Raw genomic sequence first — 21,753 nt, forward strand, 5'->3', positions numbered from 1 at the left:
GCTGTCCCCTCGGGCCAGGAGGGGTCAGGACCAGCCCTCGGAGCAGGTCTGAGCTGTCCCCTCGGGCCAGGAGGGGTCAGGACCAGCCCTCGGAGCGGGTCTGAGCTGTCCCCGGGCCAGGAGGGGACAGGACCAGCCCTCGGAGCGGGTCTGAGCTGCCCCTCAAACCAGCAGGGAGCAGGACCAGCCCTTGGGACAGGTCTGAGCTGTCCCTCGGGCCAGGAGGGAGCAGGACCAGCCCTCGGAGCGGGTCTGAGCTGTCCCCGGGCCAGGAGGGGACAGGACCAGCCCTCGGAGCGGGTCTGAGCTGCCCCTCGGGCCAGGAGGGGACAGGACCAGCCCTTGGGACAGGTCTGAGCTGTCCCTCGGGCCAGGAGGGGGCAGGACCAGCCCTCAGAGCAGGTCTGAGCTGTTCCTTGGGCCAGGAGGGAGCAGGACCAGCCCTCGGAGCGGGTCTGAGGTGTCCCCTCGGGCCAGGAGGGGCCAGGAGGGAGCGGGATCAGCCCTTGGGGCAGGTCTGAGCTGTCCCCTCGGCTCCTCACCGGTCACTGGCCCCACTCCTGCACACAGGGGGGACCTGCCCTGCGCCCCCGTCCCAGCAGCTGCAGGGATCCACCCACCCCTACAGTCCAGGGAAAATCAGAGGGACAAACCAAAGCCACCACATCATCTCCAAACATCCTGAGGAGCCTGGGTGCAGCCCCAGGACCTGCCCAAGCACTTCCCATCCCCTGAGGCCACAGATCCCCATCCCAGGACTCGTGCAGAGCAGCTCTGCTGGTGTCACCTCCGCAGGTGACATCCTGCATGGACCCTCCCGGTCCTCAGACCAGCCAGGACCACCAGGACCCTCTGCAGCCCAGGTAAAACCTCCAAGGCACCTGGCTCAGAGCCCCAGCACAGGCTCCTGCCCCCCAGCAGTGGTGCCTGCTGCATCCCCACCCACTGCCTACCCCAAACACCCCTGCAGCCGCTCCTGCCCCTTCCCGTGGGGCTGGGGGCGCTCCAGGCCTGGGGCCGTGCCCTGTCAGCCCCAGCAGGGCACAGTGCCCGCTCCACCTGCCAGGGGAAGCCAGAGGAGAAGGGGGATGTCTCTGCTGCTCCCTGGGCAGGTACAGGGTGTGGGCCCCAGGGCTCATCCTGCTGCCGGGGCTGGTCCTGAGGCTGGAGCTGGGCCCACTGCTGGGGGTCATCCCAGTGCCCAGGTTTGGGGCTCGTGTCAATGCCAGGGCTGGTCCCACTGCTGGGGGTCATGTTGCTGTCCAGGCTCCGGGCTCATCCCACTGCTGGGGCTGGTCCCAGTGCCTGGGGGATCATTCTGCCCCTGGGGCTTGGCCCACTGCCAGGGCTGGGGGCTCATCTCACTGCTGGGGTTCATCCCCATGAACTGCTGGGGCTTATCCCAGTGAACTGCTGGGGTTCATCACCGTGAACTGCTGGGGCTTATCCCTGTGAGCTGCTGGGGTTCATCCCAGTGAACTGCTGGGGTTCATCACCGTGAACTGCTGGGGTTCATCCCTGTGAACTCCTGGGGTTCACCCCCATGAACTGCTGGGGTTCATCACCGTGAACTGCTGGGGCTCGTCCTGCAGCCAGGGCTGGTCCTGCTGCTGGGGTTCATCCCAGTGCCCGGGTTTGGGGCTCATCTCGATGCCAGGGCTGTTCCCACCCCTGGAGTTCACCCCAGTGCCCGGGTTTGAGGCTTTTCCTACTGCCAGGGCTGTCTCAATGCCAGAGCTGGTCCCACTCCTGGGGTTCACCCCAGTGCCCGGGTTTGGGGCTCGTCTTGATGCCAGGGCTGGTCCCACTCCTGGGGTCCATCCCAGTGCCCGGGTTTGGGGCTCGCCAGGGCTGGTCCCACTCCTGGGGTTCACCCCAGTGCCCGGGTTTGGGGCTCGTCTTGATGCCAGGGCTGGTCCCACTCCTGGGGTTCACCCCAGTGCCCGGGTTTGAGGCTTTTCCCACTGCCAGGGCTGTCTCAATGCCAGAGCTGGTCCCACTCCTGGGGTTCACCCCAGTGCCCGGGTTTGAGGCTCGTCTCAATGTCAGGGCTGGTCCCACTCCTGGGGTTCACCCCAGTGCCTGGGTTTGGGGCTCGCCCCGCTGCCAGGGCTGGTCCCTGCCGGGCTCGGGGCAGCCGTGGGCGCTCGGCAGCCCCAGCTCATGAGCAGGGCACGCCCAGGCCGCTCACAGCCCAGCTCCTGTTGTGGCCACACAAAGCCCCTCTGTTCCTTGCTCTGCCGGGCACAGCTCCGCGTGCTCCGTGCAAAGCCCAGCACGGACCCCGGGGGACTCGGCCACAGCCCTCCCAGTGATCCCAGTGATCCCAGTGCTCACACAGCCAGAGCGGGAATCACAGAACCGTCCTGGAACCACAGACAGCTCTGGGTTGGAGGGACCTGAAACCCCATCTCGTCCCCAGCAGGAGCCCGGGGGTCCCTCGCAGCTCCAAACAAGCTGAGCCCGAGGGGCTTCCCGCTGCTCAGGGCTCCAGCAGGGGATCTGCCAGGATCTGGGAGGCTCTGGAACGTGACAGGGAGGACTGAACCTTCCCCGCTCCGTGCAGACACGAACGTTCTCTGTCTTGTGCTGAGTGAGAACAGAGCTGATCCCCACCAGCTGCTCCCGCTCCCAGCTCTGGCCTGGCCTCCATAAATAAATAAACACAGCACTTTCCACACAGCCTGACTGGGACAAAAGGCAGCGGCGCAGGTCTCTGTGGTTTATCCCCTGTGGGTTATCCCCTGTGGGTTATCCCCTGTGGGTTATCCCCTGTGGGTTATCCCTTGTGGTTTATTCCCTGTGGTTTATCCTCTGTGGGTTGTCCTCTGTGCGTTATCCCCTGTGGTTTATTCCCTGTGGGTTATCCTTTGTGGGTTATCCCTCATGGGTTATCCCTCGTGGGTTATTCCCCATGGTTTATCCTCTGTGGGTTGTCCTCTGTGGGTTATCCCTCGTGGTTTATCACCCATGGGTTATCCCCTGTGGGTTATCCCTTGTAGTTTATTCCCTGTGGGTTATACTCTGTGGGTTATCCCATGTGGGTTGTGCTCTGTGGGTTATCCCCTCTGGGTTATCCCCTCTGAGTTATCCCCTGTGGACTGTGCTCCGTGGGTTATCCCCTGTGGGTTATCCCCCATGGGTTATCCCTCGTGGGTTGTGCTCCGTGGGTTATTCCCCGTGGTTTATTCCCTGTGGTTTATCCTCTGTGGGTTATCCCCTGTGGTTTATCCTCTGTGGGTTATCCCCTGTGGGTTGTCCTCCATGGGTTATCCCCTGTGGGTTATCCCCTGTGGGTTATCCCTTGTGGGTTATCCCCCGTGGGTTATCCCCTGTGGGTTATCCCCTCTGGGTTATCCCTTGTGGTTTATCACCCGTGGGTTTTCCCCCAGTTTATCCTCTGTGGGTTATCCCCTGTTGGTTTTCTGCCATGGGTTATCGCCTGTGGGTTATCTGCCATGATTTATCCCCCGTGGGTTATCCTCTGTGGGTTATCCTCTGTGGTTTATCCCCCCTGGTTTATCCTCCCTGGTTTATCCCCCGTAGTTTATCCCTCATGATTTATCTCCCGTGGGTTATCCCCTATGGTTTATCCTCCATGGGTTATTCCCCATCATTTATCCGCTGTGGGTTATCCCTCATCGTTTATCCCCCATGGGTTTTCCCTGTGGTTTATCCACCATAGTTTATCCCCCGTGGGTTATCTCCCGTGGGTTATCCCCTGTCGTTTATCCCCTGTGATTTATCCTCCATGGGTTTTCCCCCGTGGTTTTCCTGCTCTCCCGGCCGCTCCCGGTGCGCTGCCTGTGGTGAGGCCCTCACGGCAGTGGCACCGCTCCAGTGCCCGGCTGGGAGAGCCTCCACTGCCAGAGAGCCTCCACTGCCGGAGAGCCTCCACTGCCGGAGAGCCTCCACTGCCGGAGAGCCTCTACTGCCGGAGAGCCTCCACTGCCAGAGAGCCTCCACTGCCGGAGAGCCTCCACTGCTGGAGAGCCTCCACTGCCGGAGAGCCTCCACTGCCGGAGAGCCTCCACTGCCGCGGAGCCTCCACTGCTGGAGAGCCTCCACTGCCGGAGAGCCTCCACTGCCAGAGAGCCTCCACTGCCGCGGAGCCTCCACTGCCGGAGAGCCTCCACTGCCGGAGAGCCTCCACTGCCGGAGAGCCTCCACTGCCGCGGAGCCTCCACTGCCGGAGAACCTCCACTGCCGCGGAGCCTCCACTGCCGGAGAGCCTCCACTGCCAGAGAGCCTCCACTGCCAGAGAGCCTCCACCACTGGAGAGCCTCCACTGCCACAGAGCCTCCACCACTGGAGAGCCTCCACTGCCACAGAGCCTCCACCACTGGAGAGCCTCCACCACCAGAGAGCCTCCACTGCCAGAGAGGAGAGCCTCCACTGCTGGAGAGCCTCCACTGCTGGAGAGCCTCCACTGCCAGAGAGCCTCCACTGCCAGAGAGCCTCCACTGCCGGAGAGCCTCCATTGCCAGAGAGCCTCCACTGCTGGAGAGCCTCCACTGCTGGAGAGCCTCCATTGCCAGAGAGCCTCCACTGCTGGAGAGCCTCCACTGCCGGAGAGCCTCCACTGCCGGAGAGCCTCCACTACCGCGGAGCCTCCACCACCAGAGAGCCTCCACTGCCAGAGAGCCTCCACTGCTGGAGAGCCTCCACTGCCAGAGAGCCTCCACTGCCAGAGAGCCTCCACTGCCGGAGAGCCTCCACTGCCGCGGAGCCTCCACCGCTGGAGAGCCTCCACTGCCAGAGAGCCTCCACCACTGGAGAGCCTCCACTGCCGGAGAGCCTCCACTGCCGGAGAGCCTCCACTGCCGGAGAGCCTCCACTGCCGCGGAGCCTCCACCACCAGAGAGCCTCCACTGCCGGAGAGCCTCCACTGCCAGAGAGCCTCCACTGCCGGAGAGCCTCCACCACCAGAGAGCCTCCACTGCCAGAGAGCCTCCACTGCCAGAGAGCCTCCACTGCCGGAGAGCCTCCACTGCCGCGGAGCCTCCACCACCAGAGAGCCTCCACTGCCGCAGAGCCTCCACTGCTGGAGAGCCTCCACTGCCAGAGAGCCTCCACCACTGGAGAGCCTCCATTGCCAGAGAGCCTCCACTGCCGGAGAGCCTCCACCGCCGCGGAGCCTCCACCACCAGAGAGCCTCCACTGCCGGAGAGCCTCCACTGCCGCAGAGCCTCCACCACCAGAGAGCCTCCACTGCCAGAGAGCCTCCACTGCCGGAGAGCCTCCACCGCTGGAGAGCCTCCACTACCAGAGAGCCTCCACCGCTGGAGAGCCTCCACTGCCGGAGAGCCTCCACTGCCGGAGAGCCTCCACTGCCGGAGAGCCTCCACTGCTGGAGAGCCTCCATTGCCGGAGAGCCTCGGCCGTTCCCGGAGCGGCCGCCGGGGCCGGGGCCGGGCAGCTTTACCCAAGATCGGGTTGCAGCTTCCAATCAATCGCTCCCCTCTGAGCTTTTCTCGGCAGCGGCGGCCGAGGCAGGCGCGGGAAGGGGCCCAGGGATGCAGCTCTGGGCCCGGGAGAGCAGCCGGGGGATGGGGCCGGAATAACGGGGAGAGGAGCTTTGCTCCCACGGCGGGGGAGGCCTGGGAGGGCCTGTCCCACCCAAACCATTCCGTGATTCTCCACTCACCGATTATTTCACTCCTTTGTGCCACCACCACCCTGGCGCTGGGCACGGCGGGATTTGGGGGACCCGGGGCTGAGCAGTGAACACGGCCTGGAAAACGTCTCTGAGCGAATCCCTGCCCTGTCCACCCCCGTGTCCCCAGAGCTGGGTGACACAGAGGGCGGTGTCCCCGTGTCCCTGTGGGTGACAGGAGGGCTATGTCCCCGTGTCCCTGTGGGTGACAGGGAGGGCTGTGTCCCCATGTCCCTGTGGGTGGCAGGGAGGGCTGTGTCCCCATGTCCCTGTGGGTGACAGGAGGGCTGTGTCCCCGTGTCCCTGTGGGTGGCAGGGAGGGCTGTGTCCCCGTGTCCCTGTGGGTGACACAGAGGGCTGTGTCCCCATGTCCCTGTGGGTGACAGGAGGGCTGTGTCCCCATGTCCCTGTGGGTGACAGGGAGGGCTGTGTCCCCATGTCCCTGTGGGTGACAGGAGGGCAGTGTCCCCATGTCCCTGTGGGTGACACAGAGGGCTGTGTCCCCATGTCCCTGTGGGTGACAGGGAGGGCTGTGTCCCCATGTCCCCGTGTCCCTGTGGGTGACAGGGAGGGCTGTGTCCCTGAGTCCCTGTGGGTGACAGGGAGGGCTGTGTCCCCATGTCCCCGTGTCCCTGTGGGTGACAGGGAGGGCTGTGTCCCTGAGTCCCTGTGGGTGACAGGGAGGGCTGTGTCCCCGTGTCCCTGTGGGTGACAGGGAGGGCGGTGTCCCCGTGTCCCTGTGGGTGACACAGAGGGCTGTGTCCCCATGTCCCTGTGGGTGACAGGGAGGGCAGTGTCCCTGTGCCCCTGTGGGTGACAGGGAGGGCTGTGTCCCCGTGTCCCTGTGGGTGACACAGAGGGCTGTGTCCCCATGTCCCTGTGGGTGACACAGAGGGCTGTGTCCCCATGTCCCTGTGGGTGACAGGAGGGCAGTGTCCCCATGTCCCTGTGGGTGACAGGGAGGGCAGTGTCCCTGAGTCCCTGTGGGTGACACAGAGGGCTGTGTCCCCATGTCCCTGTGGGTGACAGGGAGGGCGGTGTCCGGCTCCTGCTGGGACACAGGAGCAGGGACACCCTGCTGACAGCAGGGAGGGGGCAGCTCCTGCAGGGGCTGCTGACACTGGGCCACCCGTGCCCCCCTAACTTCGTGTCCCCCAAACCTCGTGTCCCCCCGCCCTGACCGAGGCTGTGCCCTGCCGTCCCCACCGTGGCCCCAGGCAGGGCAGGGGTGGCTGTTGCAACACAGAAATCGCTTCAGAAAACACAGGAAAGGGAAAAAAAACGAGCTGAGAGGGCTGAGGGCCCAGTCAGGGACACCTGAGCTGTGTCCTGCAGGTCCCCAAGGTTCAGGGACGGGGAGTGGCAGCATGGGCAGGGCCTGTGGGCCCCGGAGGCGCGGGGTCAGTGACCCCTCTGTGCCTCTGCCGTGTCCCAGGCTGTCACAGCCCCTCTCCCGAGCTCGGAACATGCCCCAGGCCCGGCTCACGGCTCCCAGCTCCTGCCTCAGGGGCTGCATCTGACAGCAGAAGGGCCACCCGCAGTCCCCCTGTCCCCAGGAGGGGACTGGACCCAGCCCCAGGCAGTGACAGGTCCCCCTGTCCCTCGGCTGGCAGGGGCTGTCCCCAAGCCCCCAGGGACACCCAGGAGCCCAGGCAGTGACAGATCCCCTTGTCCCTCGGCTGGCAGGGGCTGTCCCCAAGCCCCCAGGGACACCCAGGAGCCCAGGCAGTGACAGATCCCCTTGTCCCTCGGCTGGCAGGGGCTGTCCCCAAGCCCCCAGGGACACCCAGGAGCCCAGGCAGTGACAGATCCCCTTGTCCCTCGGCTGGCAGGGGCTGTCCCCAAGGCACCCCCAGGCCCGGGCAGGGACAGATCCTCCTGTCACCCAAGCCCCCAGGGACACCCCCGGGCCCAGGCAGTGACAGATCCCCCTGTCCCTCGGCTGGCAGGGGCTGTCCCCATGCAGGAGCCCTCAGGGACACCCAGGGGCCCTGGCAGTGACAGATCCCCTTGTCCCTCGGCTGGCAGGGGCTGTCCCCAAGCCCCCAGGGACACCCCCAGCCCCAGGCAGGGACAGGACCCCCTGTCCCTGGGCTGGCAGGGGCTGTCCCCAAACCCCCAGGGACACCCCCAGCCCCAGGCAGTGACAGGACCCCCTGTCCCTCGGCTGGCAGGGGCTGTCCCCAAATCCCCAGGGACACCCTCAGGCTCAGGCAGTGACAGGACCCCCTGTCCCTCGGCTGGCAGGGGCTGTCCCCAAATCCCCAGGGACACCCCCAGCCCCAGGCAGTGACAGGTCCCCTTGTCCCTCGGCTGGCAGGGGCTGTCCCCAAGACCCCAGGGACACCCAGGAGCCCAGGCAGGGACAGGTCCCCCTGTCCCTCGGCTGGCAGGGGCTGTCCCCGTGCAGGAGCCCCCAGGGACAGCCCCAGGCTCAGGCAGAGCAGCTGAGCCCCGCGGCTCTGCCGAGGAATCCGCGGTGCCAGACAAACCTGTTCTGTCCCTGCTGTTACACAACCGGCAGGTGAAGGGAACATAAGAGATGAAAAATGTTCTGACTCCACTGAAGCGTCGGATCTGCCTGTCACGAACCCACGGGCTCAGCACTGATCCAGCCCTGAGGAGCCCCAGCCGAGGGCAGGGGGCACAGGGTGGGCACAGCCCCAGACAGGCACAGGCACAGCTCCATCCTGGATCATCGGAGGAGCAGAGCTGGGGCAGAAAGCAGCAGGGCCAGGAAAAGCACCCCAGAGCTCCGGGCCTGGGAGAGCAGCAGGGAAACGCTCAGGGACAGCCCAGCCCGCCAGGAAAACCACCCCAGAGCTCCGGGCCTGGGAGAGCAGCAGGGAAACGCTCAGGGACAGCCCAGCCAGCCAGGAAAACCACCCCAGAGCTCTGGGCCTGGGGGAGCGGGCAGGGAAATAAATACTCAGAGAGAGCCCAGCCAGCCAGGAAAACCACCCCAGTGCTCCGGGTTTGGGAGAATGGCAGGGAAATGCTCAGGGACAGCCCAGCCAGCCAGGAAAACCACCCCAGTGCTCCGGGTTTGGGAGAATGGCAGGGAAATGCTCAGGGACAGCCCAGCCAGCCAGGAAAACCACCCCAGTGCTCCGGGTTTGGGAGAATGGCAGGGAAATGCTCAGGGACAGCCCAGCCAGCCAGGAAAACCACCCCAGTGCTCCGGGTTTGGGAGAGTGGCAGGGAAATGCTCAGGGACAGCCCAGCCAGCCAGGAAAACCACCCCAGTGCTCCAGGCCTGGGGGAGCGGGCAGGGAAATGCTCAGGGACAGCCCAGCCAGCCAGGAAAACCATCCCAGTGCTCCGGGTTTGGGAGAATGGCAGGGAAACGCTCAGGGACAGCCCAGCCAGCCAGGAAAAGCACCCCAGTGCTCCAGGCCTGGGAGAGCAGCAGGGAAATGCTCAGGGACAGCCCAGCCAGCCAGGAAAACCACCCCAGTGCTCCGGGTTTGGGAGAGTGGCAGGGAAATGCTCAGGGACAGCCCAGCCAGCCAGGAAAACTACCCCAGTGCTCCAGGGCTGGGAGAGTGGCAGGGAAACACTCAGGGACAGCCCAGCGGGGTGGGCAGTGGCAGAGCTGCCCCACCCAGGCGCCCAAGGCACCCAGCCCTTCTCCAGGAGCTCTGCCTGTCACAGAATCGTCAGAGCCCAGGGTGGTGTGGGTGGGAAGGGATGTAAAGCTCCCTTCATTTCACCCCTGCCATGGGCAGGGACAGCTTCCACCATCCCGGGGTGCTCCAAGCCCCGTCCAGCCCGGCCTTGGCCCTGCCAGGGATCCAGGGGCAGCCACGGCTTCTCTGGGAATTCCATTGCAGCACCTCCCCACCCCACCAGGGAGAAATTCCTTCCCAGTATCCCACCCCACCAATATCTGACACGGCTCTGGCAGGGGGAAGCTGCTGTCCCTTCCTGGGGGAATCCTGCCCCGGCAGCACAGGGGTCCCTGCAATCCCAGCACAGGGATCCTGTGCAATCCCAGCACAGGGATCCTGTGTGATCCCAGCAGAGGGATCCTGTGTGATCCCAGCACAGGGATCCTGTGTGATCCCAGCACAGGGATCCTGTGCAATCCCAGCAGATGGATCCTGTGCAATCCCAGCACAGGGATCCTGTGCAGTCCCAGCAGAGGGATCCTGTGCAGTCCCAGCACAGGGGTCCCTGCAATCCCAGCAGAGGGATCCTGTGTGATCCCAGCACAGGCATCCTGTATGATCCCAGCACAGGGATCCTGTGCGATCCCAGCACAGGGATCCTGTGCGATCCCAGCACAGGGGTCCCTGTGCAATCCCAGCACAGGGATCCTGTGTGATCCCAGCACAGGGATCCTGTGCAATCCCAGCACAGGGGTCCCTGTGCAATCCCAGCACAGGGATCCCTGTGCAATCCCAGCACAGGGATCCTGTGTGATCCCAGCAGAGGGATCCTGTGTAATCCCGGCACAGGGATCCTGTGTGATCCCAGCACAGGGGTCCCTGTGCAATCCCAGCACAGGGGTCCCTGTGCAGTCCCAGCAGAGGGATCCTGTGTGATCCCAGCACAGGGATCCTGTGCAATCCCAGCAGCAGAGGGATCCTGTGTGATCCCAGCAGAGGGATCCTGCCTCTCCCTGCCCCTCCCGGCAGGATCTGAGCAGGGAGCGCTGCTGGAGGTGCCTCTGCCCACGGAGGGAGGGCTGGAGGCCTCTGCTCCCCCCGTGCCCACGGCTGCCCGGCCCTGCTGCCCAGCAAACACTGCGGGCCCTGTTCTCCGGGAAAGGCACAGGGGAGGATTTTTCCACTGCCCAGACAGAGCCAGGAGAGATCCTGCATGAGGAGTATGGGGAGGTGACACAAGCCTGGCATTGCCCCAGCCCAGCCTGGGGAGGTGACACAAACCTGGGGTCAGCCCCAGGCCAGCCTGGGGAGGTGACATGAGCCTAGCCCAGCCTGGGGAGGTGACACAAACCTGGCATTGCCCCAGCCCAGCCTGGGGAGGGGACACAAGGCTGGCATCGTCCCAGCCCAGCAGCCTCTCCTGGGGATGGGGCTGGCAGTGGCACGGGGCTCGGCAGGATCCGGGAGCACGGGGAGAGGATCCCGGTGCTGCTGCCCCGGGCGAGTGGAGCCCAGAGGGGCTGGGGCAGCAGGTGGGAGCAGCAGGGGCCCGAGGAGAGGATGAGCAGGGGGTGTCCTATCCCTGGGCATTCTGAGCCCCATCCCTGGGCATCCTGAACCCCATCCCTGGGCATCCTGAACCTCATCCCTGGGCATCCTGAGCCCCATCCCTGGGCATCCTGAGCCCCATCCCTGGGCATCCTGAGCCCCATCCCTGGGCATCCTGTGCCCTATCCCTGGGCATCCTGAACCTCATCCCTGGGCATCCTGAACCTCATCCCTGGGCATCCTGAGCCCCATCCCTGGGCATCCTGAACCTCATCCCTGGGCATCCTGAACCCCATCCTAGCCCATCCCAGAACCCGTCCCACTGCACAGGCCCCAGTGCCCACCAGTCCAGGTGGGGACAGACGCCCAGGGAGCCTCTGCAGGATGCACCTGGCTGGGCACACCTGGCTGGGCACACCTGGCTGGACACACCAGGCTGGGCACACCTGGCTGGACACACCTGGCTGGACACACCAGGCTGGACACACCAAGCTGGGCACACCTGGCTGGGCACACCTGGCTGGACACACACACCAGGCTGGGCACACCAGGCTGGGCACACCTGGCTGGGCACACCAGACTGGGCACACCTGGCTGGGCACACCTGGCTGGGCACACACACCTGGCTGGACACACCTGGCTGGGCACACCTGGCTGGGCACACCCACCAGGCTGGGCACACACACCAGGCTGGGCACACCAGGCTGGGCACACCTGGCTGGGCACACCCACCAGGCTGGGCACACCTGGCTGGACACACCTGGCTGGGCACACCAGACTGGGCACACCTGGCTGGGCACACCAGACTGGACACACCCCGAGGAGCGCCCCAGCCCCGTGGAGAGCAGCAAGAATCAGCCCGGCCCGGAGGAATCCTCTCTGATTTCCGTGTTTTGGCCCCGCAGGCCCGGCAGCAGCAGGAATCAGCCCGGCCGGAGGAATCCGCTCTCATTCCCGTGTTTTGGCCCTGCGGGGAGCAGCAGGAGCAGCAGGAATCAGCCTGGCCCGGAGGAATCCGCTCTCATTCCCGTGTTTTGGCCCTGTGGACCCGGCAGCAGCAGGAATCAGCCCGGCCCGGAGGAATCCGCTCTCATTCCCGTGTTTTGGCCCTGCGGGGAGCAGCAGGAGCAGCAGGAATCAGCCCGGCTCGGAGGAATCCTCTCTGATTCCCGTGTTTTGGCCCTGTGGACCCGGCAGCAGCAGGAATCAGCCTGGCCCGGAGGAATCCGCTCTCATTCCCGTGTTTTGGCCCCGCGGACCAGCCCAGCCAGCAGCAGGGCAGCCCCAGGGAAGCCGGGGAAAGCCTCGGTGGTGAATCTGCCGTCCCTGCAGGGAGCTCACCGCGGGTTTGCCGAGCCCACGGCATTCCAGCAGCTCCGTCCGTCCTGAAACACGGCCTGGGAGCCCCCAGCCCCGGCAGGGGAACACAAAACCCTCCGGGACTGCCACAGGTCTCCGGTTACAGCGGGGGAAGAGCAGGAAGGGGCCGGGGGGCGCCGAGGGGGCTCCAGCCTGCAGGACTCCTGGGCACTGCAAACATCATCCCTCGGGAAAGCGAGGGAAAGGGCAAAAGAGCTCGGATAAAGACAGGAAAGGGAAAAAAACCACGGCAAATGCCAGTAATTGTGACTCTTCGGGCGGGGGGAGCACAGAAGGAACGGTTCGGGAGCTGAGCAGCCGCATCCGCTCGGGAAACGGAGTCAGGACACAGGGACTGCCCTGGAGCACCGGGAGCGCAGTCAGGACACAGGGACTGCCCTGGGGCAGGCAGGGAGTGCAGTCAGGACACAGGGACTGCCCTGGAGTACCGGGAGTGCAGTCAGGACACAGGGACTGCCCTGGAGCACAGGGAGCGCAGTCAGGACACAGGGACTGCCATGGGGCGCAGGCAGGACACAGGGACTGCCCTGGAGCGCAGTCAGGACACAGGGACTGCCCTGGAGCGCAGTCAGGACACGGGGACTGCCCTGGAGCGCAGTCAGGACACGGGGACTGCCCTGGGGCGCAGTCAGGACACAGGGACTGCCCTGGAGCACCGGGAGCGCAGTCAGGACACAGGGACTGCCCTGGGGCAGGCAGGGAGTGCAGTCAGGACACAGGGACTGCCCTGGAGCGCAGTCAGGACACAGGGACTGCCCTGGAGCAGTCAGGACACAGGGACTGCCCTGGAGTACCGGGAGCGCAGTCAGGACACGGGGACTGCCCTGGAGTACCGGGAGCTCAGTCAGGACACAGGGACTGCCCTGGAGCGCAGTCAGGACACAGGGACTGCCCTGGAGCAGGCAGGGAGCGCCGGGCTGCGGGAGAGGAATTCTGTGCAGGATGGAATGGGATAAACGAGGATCGGCCAGAATTTTGTGCAGGATGGAATGGGACAAACGAAGATCGGCCAGAATTCTGTGCAGGAAAGGAATGGGATAAACCAGGATCGGCCAGAATTCTGTGCAGGAAAGGAACGGGATCAAGGAGCTGCAGCCAGAATTCTGTGCAGAAAAGGAATGGGATAAACGAGGATCGGCCAGAGCTCCTGTGCAGGAAAGGAACGGGATTGAGGAGCTGCAGCCACAATTCCTGTGCAGGAAGGGAATGGGATAAACCAGGATCAGCCAGAACTCTGTGCAGGAACAGAATAGGATAAAGGAGCTGCAGCCAGAATTCTGTACAGGAAGGGAATGGGATAAATGAGGAGGATCAGCCAGAATTCTGTGCAGGATGGGAATGGGATAAAGGAGCTGCATCCAGGAATTCCCATGCATGACAGGGATGGGGATAAAGAAGCTGCAACCAAGAATTCCTGTGCACAATATGGATGGGATCAAGGAGCTGCAGTCAGAATTCTGTGCAGAACAGGAATGGGATCGAGGAGCTGCAGCCAGGCATTCCCCTGGAGGATGGGAACGGGATAAAGGAGCTGCAGCCAGGAATTCCAGAACAGGAATGGGATAAAGGAGCTGCAGCCAGGCATTCCCATGCAGAACAGGAATGGGATGAAGGAGCTGCAGCCAGGCATTCCCATGCAGAACAGGAATGGGATAAAGGAGCTGCAGCCAGGAATTCCAGAACAGGAATGGGATCAAGGAGCTGCAGCCAGGCGTTCCTTGCAGAGTATGGATGGGATCAAGGAGCGTGTTCCAGCATGAAAAGCACGAGTTCCTGCGCTGGAGCCTCACCGCAGGCTGACGTCAGCCCCCTCCCCAGCAGCGAGAACAAGGCACGGGATTGTTACGGCCGGGTGAGAGCCCGGGGGATTAAAGGCTCCGTGAAATGGAGAACGTGGCACGGGGAGAGCAGCCCCGAGCGCCACCCGGAGCGGCCCCGCTCCGCCCACACCGGCCCGGGGGGCGGCGGGGAGGGCTCCAAATCTGGCACAGCCGAGCCTTGTTCCGTGCCAGAGCCGAGCCTTGTTCCGTGCCAGAGCCCGAGCACGTGCTGGGGACAGAGCTCCACTGTCTGCTCCCAGCCACCTTCATTTACTGGGGAGTTTTCCACCAGGATCCAATTTCCTTCTGGTTTGTCCTTAGCCAGAAGCCTCTGGGGTGCCACAAAAATCCCCGTTCAGAGCAGAGTCAGGGTGACGCCTTCACCGTCCTGAGATGTTGGATATTAACCCTAAATTCTTGGCTGTTAACCCTAAAGTCTTGGATATTACCAGAAATCCTTGGATATTATCCCAAAATTCTTGGATATTACCCTAAATTCTTGGCTGTTAACCCTAAAGTCTCGGATGTTAGCTGAAATCCTTGGATATTAACCCTAAATTCTTGGATATTAACCCTGAAGTCTTGGATATTAGCCAAAATCCTTGGATATTAACCCTAAATCCTTGGATATTACCCTAAATTCTTGGATATTAACCCTAAAGTCTTGGATATTAGCCAAAATCCTTGGATATTAACCCTGATGTCTTTCTTATATATTAGCTGAAATTCTTGGCTATTAACCCTAAATTCTTGGCTATTAACCCTGATGTCTTGGATATTAGCTGAAATCCTTGGATATTAACCCCAAATCCTTGGATATTAACCCCAAATCCTTGGATATTAACCCCAAAGTCTCGGAAGTTCACCTGCGAGATCAGCTGAGCCTGGCAGAGGCTCCCCAACCTCGCCCTGCAAAGTTCACCCGCGGCAGCAGAAAGGGGCAGGGACAAAAGAGGCGTCAGGAAAAGAAGGAGCCAAGTCCTGCAGCCGATCCCCCCGCGCTGGAAAAGCTCCTCACAGCTCCCAGCCCCGATCCCTGGGGAGGGCTGGCAACAAAGCGGCTTTTAAAAATAACCCTGTGGCAGAAATTGCATAGCTGGAGCCTTCCCAGATCATCCACCGTGGCCGGGCCGTGCTGCTGCCAGCTGCAGACCTCACTGATGCCTAAAAATGGGAACCCCCTGCCCCTCGCGGGATTCCAGCACTGACGCTGCTTTTCCGTGTTTTGTTTGTGTTTTCTGATCTGTGGAACCCACAGCAACACCCAAAACCTCCCCCTTTCGCTGATTTTTTAACATCATTTTATTTTCCTTCAGTGCTGCTTCAGCGTTTCTTCTCTGCATTCGTGCTGTTGTTTCCCTCTTTCCCTTCCCTCACCCATGAGCTGAAGCTCACAGTTGGAATTGTGGAGCCCCGGGATGGTGTGGGTGGGATCTTCAGGACCCCCAGTCCCACCCTGAGACATGAGCAGAGACACCTTTCACTACCCCGGGTTGCTCCAAGCCTCATCCAACCTGGCCTGGAAAACTTCCAGGGGTCCACAGCTGCTCTGGGCACCCTGTGCCAGGGCCTGCCCACCCTCAGAGCCCGGAATTCCTCCCCAATCTCCCACCCATCCCTGCCCTCAGGCAGTGGGAGCCATTCCCTGTGTCCTGTCCCTCCATCCCTTGTCCCCAGTCCCTCTGCAGCTCTCCTGGAGCCCCTTCAGGCCCTGCAGGGGCTCTGAGCTCTCCCTGGAGCTTCTCCTCTCCAGGTGAGCCCCCCCAGCTCTCCCAGCCTGGCTCCAGAGGGGCTCCAGAGGGGTTTCAGAGGGGCTCCAGCCCTGCAGCAGCTCCGGGGCTCCTCTGGGCTCTCCCCAGCAGCTCCAGGTCCTTGTGCTGCCGGCCCAGGGCTGGGGCAGCTCTGCAGGTGAGGTCTCACCTGAGCACAGGGGCAGAGGGGCAGAATCCCCCCCTCCCCTGCAGCCCACGCTGGGGGATCAGCCCGGGGCAGGGGGGTTTGGGGGTCCCAGTGCCCGTGGCCAGGGCGTGCCCCAGACCCCTCTCCCCAGCTCAGGGGTTCCCTCCAGCCCGTCCTCCCCACCCTGTGTCTGTGCCGGGGCCCCCCAGGTGCACGAGGGTCACTCGGTCCCACCTGTCCAGGTCCCTCTGGAGGCCTCATCCCCCCCGCACTGAGCTCCAGGTCGGATCCCACTCTGGAGGCAGCAGGATCAGAGCAAGGGACGGCCCCGGGGTCGCTCAGAGGAACAAATGACAGGAACAACCCCAAAATCGCATCTGTGAACCTGAGCTGAGCTCTGCCACAGCACACGGCACCCTCATCCCGAGGGAAGGCTCCAGGAGCTCTCTGCCTCCAGGGCATTCCCACCTCGAGGGCAGAGCTGACAGGTGGGGACAGGGGGTGACACGAGGGGACAGTGTGGAAATCCCAGCCTGTGCCCAGCAGTGGGACCAGCACTGGGGAGCAGCACCCCCCTGCTGGTCACAGCCCCCCCTTTCTGGGCAGATCGGGGGTTTGGGAACCCAAACCAACATTTGGATTTAATGGATAGAGGGATAAAATCCCTGTTTATAAGGGATAAACCGGACTGATCCCAGCACGAGGCGCTGGGGCTCACCCACAGCCCCGCTCACGCCACCAAAGGCAGAAAACTGTTCACAAAAGCAGAAACCCGAGAATTCTCCCTTCTGCTCGTGCTCCCTGGGGTGGGTGGGAAAAGCAAACGAGGTCATCAAAGCAAGGCTGAAAGAGCCCCGGTGTTCTCACATGGGAAATTCGGGCACAAACGACAGGGGAGCTCTGAGAGGGGCAGGGCAGGGCTGGGGCACTGCCCCGGCTGCTTCTCCTCTGTTCCTGAACCGCTCGTGGCACCCTGTGACTTCACCCCCTGGGGAAAGAGGATCAAACAGGCACGGGAGGCTGTGAAGGGAGGTTATTCCCGGGGGGCAGGGCAGGCCCAGCTCAGCCCAGTGTGTGGAAACAAGGCGCAGTCCTTGTGTCCACACCATTAACTGCATTAATGTTCGTTTAGCACGCTCTGCCTCTCAGAACCGTGGAACCACGCAATGGCTCGGGCTGGAAAAGCCCCTGAGCCCGCCGAGACCATCCCGTCCCCAGCACTGACCCACGGCCCCGGGTGCCACAGGGATGTTCAATCTCCCTGGGCTGGGGCCTCCACCTCTGCCCTGGGCAGCCCTTTCCAGGGAGAATTTCCCAAATATCCCACCTAAACCTCCCCTGGCACAGCCTGAGGCTGTTTGCCCTTGTCCTGTCCCTGTTTCCTGAGAGCACAGCCTGACCCACCTGGCTGCACCCTCTTGTCAGGAGCTGTGCAGAGCCACGAGGGCCCCCTGAGCCTCCTTTTCACCAGGCTGAGCCCCCTTTCCCCAGGCTGAGCCCCCCTTTCTCCAGCCTAAGCCCCCTTTCCCCAGGCTGAGCCCCCCCTTTCCCCAGGCTGAGCCCCCCTTTCCCCAGCCTGAGCCCCCTTTCTCCAGGCTGAGCTCCCTTTCCCCAGGCTGAGCCCCCCCCTTTCTCCAGGCTGAGCCCCCTTTCCGCAGGCTGAGCCCCCTTTTCTCCAGGCTGAGCCCCCCTTTCTGCAGGCTGAGCCCCCTTTCCCCAGGCTGAGCCCCCTCTTTCTCCAGGCTGAGCCCCCTTTCCCCTGTCTGAGCCCCCCTTTTCCCACCCCGAGCCCCCCGGAGCCCCCCGGCTCACGCAGCACCGCCCGTGCTCTGTCACATCCCGGCTCCCGCTCTGCCCCCCTGACTGCCCTGCTCCCCAAACCAGAGATCGGGCACAGCTCCGGGGGTCCCACACGGGGCTGGACTCCTCCAACAGAACCGGCTTAGGGAAATAAATAATTGCAATTAATCTTCAGGACCGTGGTAATTACAGTGGATTTTCTTCGGGGGAGCTCCCTGCGGGTGCAAACCCCAGGAGTGCAGGTGAGAGGAGCGGGCACGGCCGGCCTCGGCTCCTTCCTGCACGTCACGGAGCATCTGGGAATTGGCACAAACGCGGCTCCTGCACAGAGCTTCCTGCGCTCGGCAACCGCGGAGCCTTCCTGCCCCTCCGGCCCTCCTGGAGCAGCTGTGCTGCCTTGGAAAGGCCGGCCCACCCTTCCCACCGCTCCGGCTGGAAAATCCAGGGATGGAGACCCTCCACTGGTGTGGAGGGGGCACGGGGGGGTTCCCACTTCTCCCAGGATGAACCCCCCCGGCCAGATCCGGGCACGGCAGCGCCGCTCCAGAGAGCTCCTGCACAAAATCACCATTGAAATCCTCATCTTTAAACATCGTAGCTTGGCCAGGACATCAAGGACAGACTGAAGGAATTTTCCCAATATCCCTCCTAAATCCAGTCCCAGCCTGAGGCCGTTCCCTCTCCTCCTGTCCCTGTCCCTGGAGCAGAGCCCGACCCCGCGGCTGTCCCCTCCTGTCAGGAGCTGTGCAGAGCTACAAGGTCCCCCCTGAGCCTCCTTTTCTCCAGACTGAGCCCCTTCCCAGCTCCCTCAGCTGCTCCTCGTACTCCAGACCCTTCCCAGCCCCATTTCCATCTCTGGACACGCTCCAGCTCCTCAGTGTCCTCCTCTCCACGAGGGTCAGGGTCTGGTGTGGGGAAGGAGAGGGGGAGGGAGCAGGAATGGGGGGAGGAGGGTTGTGTGGGTATGGAAGCACCTGGCAGCACCGAGGGACAGCGGGGCAGGGGCTGGCGGCGCTGGCAGGAGCGGCTTATCAGCCTGGAGCAGCTTATCAAGATCTCCCAAAGCCCAGGCTGGGAATTCGGGCTGGGAGACGCAGCCGCAGGCTGGGGCCGGGTCCGTAAGCGGGCAGAGGGGAGATAAGGGGCAGATAAACACTTCGGCCTTGGACGGGCCTTTTCCCCTCGGGCGCGTCTCTCCCTCGGGGCCCTGCCCGGGTCAGGATTCCCCACGGCCTCTGCTCCTGTTCCTGCTGCCCTGGCAGGGACGGGGTCACTCCAGCCCTGCTTTTGGGGTCCTGCTGCTGAACCCTGCGTAGGAAGATGAGCTGAAGTGAAGGAACCCCTTTCTCTGGAGAGGGGGAACCGCGCCTCCACCCTGGCCGGGAGCGAGCCCCGACACCCCTCCAGTGAGGCCCCGTTCCCGCAGGAGCTCCGGGCCGGGGCCCGGGGTCACCTTTCTGCCACCTGTGTCGCTGTCCCCGGGCACAGCTCAGGGACCCAGACCAGCAAAACCCTCCGGGAGCCTCCAGCAGCCCCGCGCAGCTGTCGGCACGGCCGGTGCCCCGGGCACCGGAGCCCTGCGGGAGCGCCCCGGGGCACAGCCCGGCTCTCCACACCGGGGCTTCCCCCGCCGCGGCGCGGCGAGCGCAGCTCCCGGGCCCTGCCGGGGGGCACGACGGGCCCGGTTCGGCACCCGGCACCGGGACACGACGGGCCCGGTTCGGCACCCGGCACCGGGACACGACGGGCTCGGTTCGGCACCCGGCACCGGGACACGACGGGCCCGACTCCCTGCTCCGGACAGCCCAGACCGGCACGGTGATCCAACCCCGGCTCCTGGCACGGAGCAGCCCCCGGCAGCAGCAGCACTGGGGCACGATGAGCCCGGGCATGGCGAGCCCGGTGCCCGCGCAGCTGGGCACGATGAGCCCGGTCCCGCACCGGGCTCCCCTCACCGGCACACGCAGCACCGAGGCACGGCGAGCTCGGATCCCCGCACCGGCACCGGCACACGCAGCACCGGGACACGGCGAGCTCGGCTCCCCGCACCGGGCTCCCCGCACCGGGCTTCCCTCACCGGGACACGCAGCACCGGGGCACGGCGAGATCGGCTCCCCGCACCGGGCTCCCCGCACTGGGCTCCCCGCACAGGGCTCCCCTCACCGGCACCGGCACACGCAGCACCGGGGCACGGCCAACCTGGCTCCCCGCACCGGCTCACCCCAGCCCGGGGCGTGACCGGGCCCGGCTCCCCGGGCTCTCCGCGCCTCCGGCCGCCCCTAGGGACCCGCTCCCCGCGGAGCCGCTCCCTGCATCGCCCCCGGGCCGCGGCCACGGCCCTGCCCTGGGCACCTGCGGGCGCTGCCCGTGCCCGGGGCCCCGCAGGGCCCGGCGGCCCCGTCCCCGTTCCCGGCACCCACAGCCCCTCTCCCGGCGCCCCTGCCCGGCATCCCCACCCCGGGGCTCCCACCTGCTCGCGGCGCTTCTGCCAGCGGCCGCAGGGGCTCTCCTCCAGCACCTCGCTCTCCTCCTCGCTCTCCTCCTCCTTCTCCTGCGCCAGCCGCGCGTCCGGCTCGGGCACCGCCATCCCCGCCGCCAACCGCGCTGTGCCCAAATCTGCCGAGCTGTGGCCAAATCTGCCGGGCTGAGCCCAAATCCTCCTGGCTGTGTCGAGCTCTAGTCCGACCCGATCCGCTTTGATCCACCCCGAGCCGCTCCGAGTCACGGCGAGCCGAGCTGATGCGAACCGAACGGAACCAAGCCGAAGGGAGCCGAGCCGAGCCGAGCCGAGCCGATCGCAGCGGCCCCGCACGGTTCCGCACGGTTCCGCACGGCTCCGCACCGCCTCGAGCCCCGCCGCTCTCTGCCGGTGCCGCGCGGGGCCGGCCCGGTCTCGTCCCGCCCCGCTCCGGACGTGCGGCCGCGCACGCCCCGCCCCACCGGGAGGGGCCCCGCACCCTCCGCACCCCCCGCACCCCCGGCGCCTTCCACAGCCCCGGCACCTCCCGCACCTTCGGCACCTCCCGGCACCTCCCGCACCTTCGGCACCTCCCGCACCCCCCGCACCCCCGGCACCTCCCGCACCTTCAGCACCTTCCGCACTCCCCGGCACCCCCCGGTACCTCCGGCACCCCCGCACCCCCCGCACCCCGCCCCGGGATCCGCTGCCGGGCTCGACCCACCCCGGGGCTGTCCAGTTCGTGTCCGTGTCCTCCCCCCCGCCCCCCAGCGCCCCCCCGTTGCCCCCGCCCGGGGCCCCGGGGCCTGTCCCACCCCTCGGAGCCCCGTTCCCGGGTTCCCGGGTTCCCGGGCCCGTCCCGTCCCGGTGGTGCTGCCTTGCCCAGCCTCCCCCTCCCGGCCCTGCCGCTGCCCCCTCCAGCCCCATCTCGGGGGGCTCCCACCCTGCCTGGTCCCCGCAGTTTTCCCTGGATGTGCCAGGGCCACCGCGGCACCCCCCGAGCAGCCCCGGCTCCGCCAGGGTGCGGGGGCTGCACCCCTGCAGGACCCCCTCCCGGGCACCCCGAAAGCTCTGGACCAGCCCCCACCCAGCGCCCGACAGATGTTTTCATTCCGCTGGGAAGTCTCTGGCTCGTTCGATGTGTTTTTATTTTCTTTTTCTGGCCGTCTCCGGTTACTTTTAGCCCGGCGATTCCTTGTCCCACCCTCCTTCCGTGCTGAACTGGCGCCTGGCGGGGTCTGGGCACTTCCCCAGCTCCAGCCTGCGGCCGCCGTGGTTAACCCAGGGGACCGCGGCGAGGAGGTGGCACAGGGAGAGGAGGTGGCACAGGGAGCGCAGGCCAGGTACGGCACAGAACATCCCGGCCCTGGCACAGCAGAAGGGAACAGGACCTGGGCCACCACCAGGTCCTGCTGGGCCACCACTGGGTCCTGCTGGGCCACCACCAGGTCCTGCTGGGCTGCTCTGGCCGTGGCACCGGGGTGAATGGTGCCTCCAGCGGGCACTGCCAGGGCCCCGTGTCTGAGCCCACCTGGGGTGTGTGTGACCCCGAGCTGGCCCTGGCACAGGCCCCCCATTGTC

General features: G+C 64.9%; 1 protein-coding gene across 2 annotated transcripts in view; it reads right to left on the minus strand.

Moving 5' to 3' along the window:
* The window catches only part of NRBP2 (nuclear receptor binding protein 2), a 37,286-nt gene extending 16,685 nt beyond the window's left edge, over window positions 1–20,601 (minus strand). The window contains exon 1 of one of the 2 annotated variants that reach the window (XM_063397883.1): window positions 20,185–20,601. In XM_063397883.1, coding sequence (XP_063253953.1) covers window positions 20,185–20,301 — 117 coding nt within the window. In that variant the 5' untranslated portion in view covers window positions 20,302–20,601. The remainder of the gene's footprint in view (window positions 1–20,184) is intronic. The other variant, XM_063397806.1, reaches the window with a different exon arrangement.
* Window positions 20,602–21,753: the final 1,152 nt, after the last annotated feature.

Source organism: Prinia subflava, chromosome 1 (genome assembly GCF_021018805.1).
Source record: "Prinia subflava isolate CZ2003 ecotype Zambia chromosome 1, Cam_Psub_1.2, whole genome shotgun sequence".
NCBI lineage: Eukaryota > Metazoa > Chordata > Aves > Passeriformes > Cisticolidae > Prinia > Prinia subflava.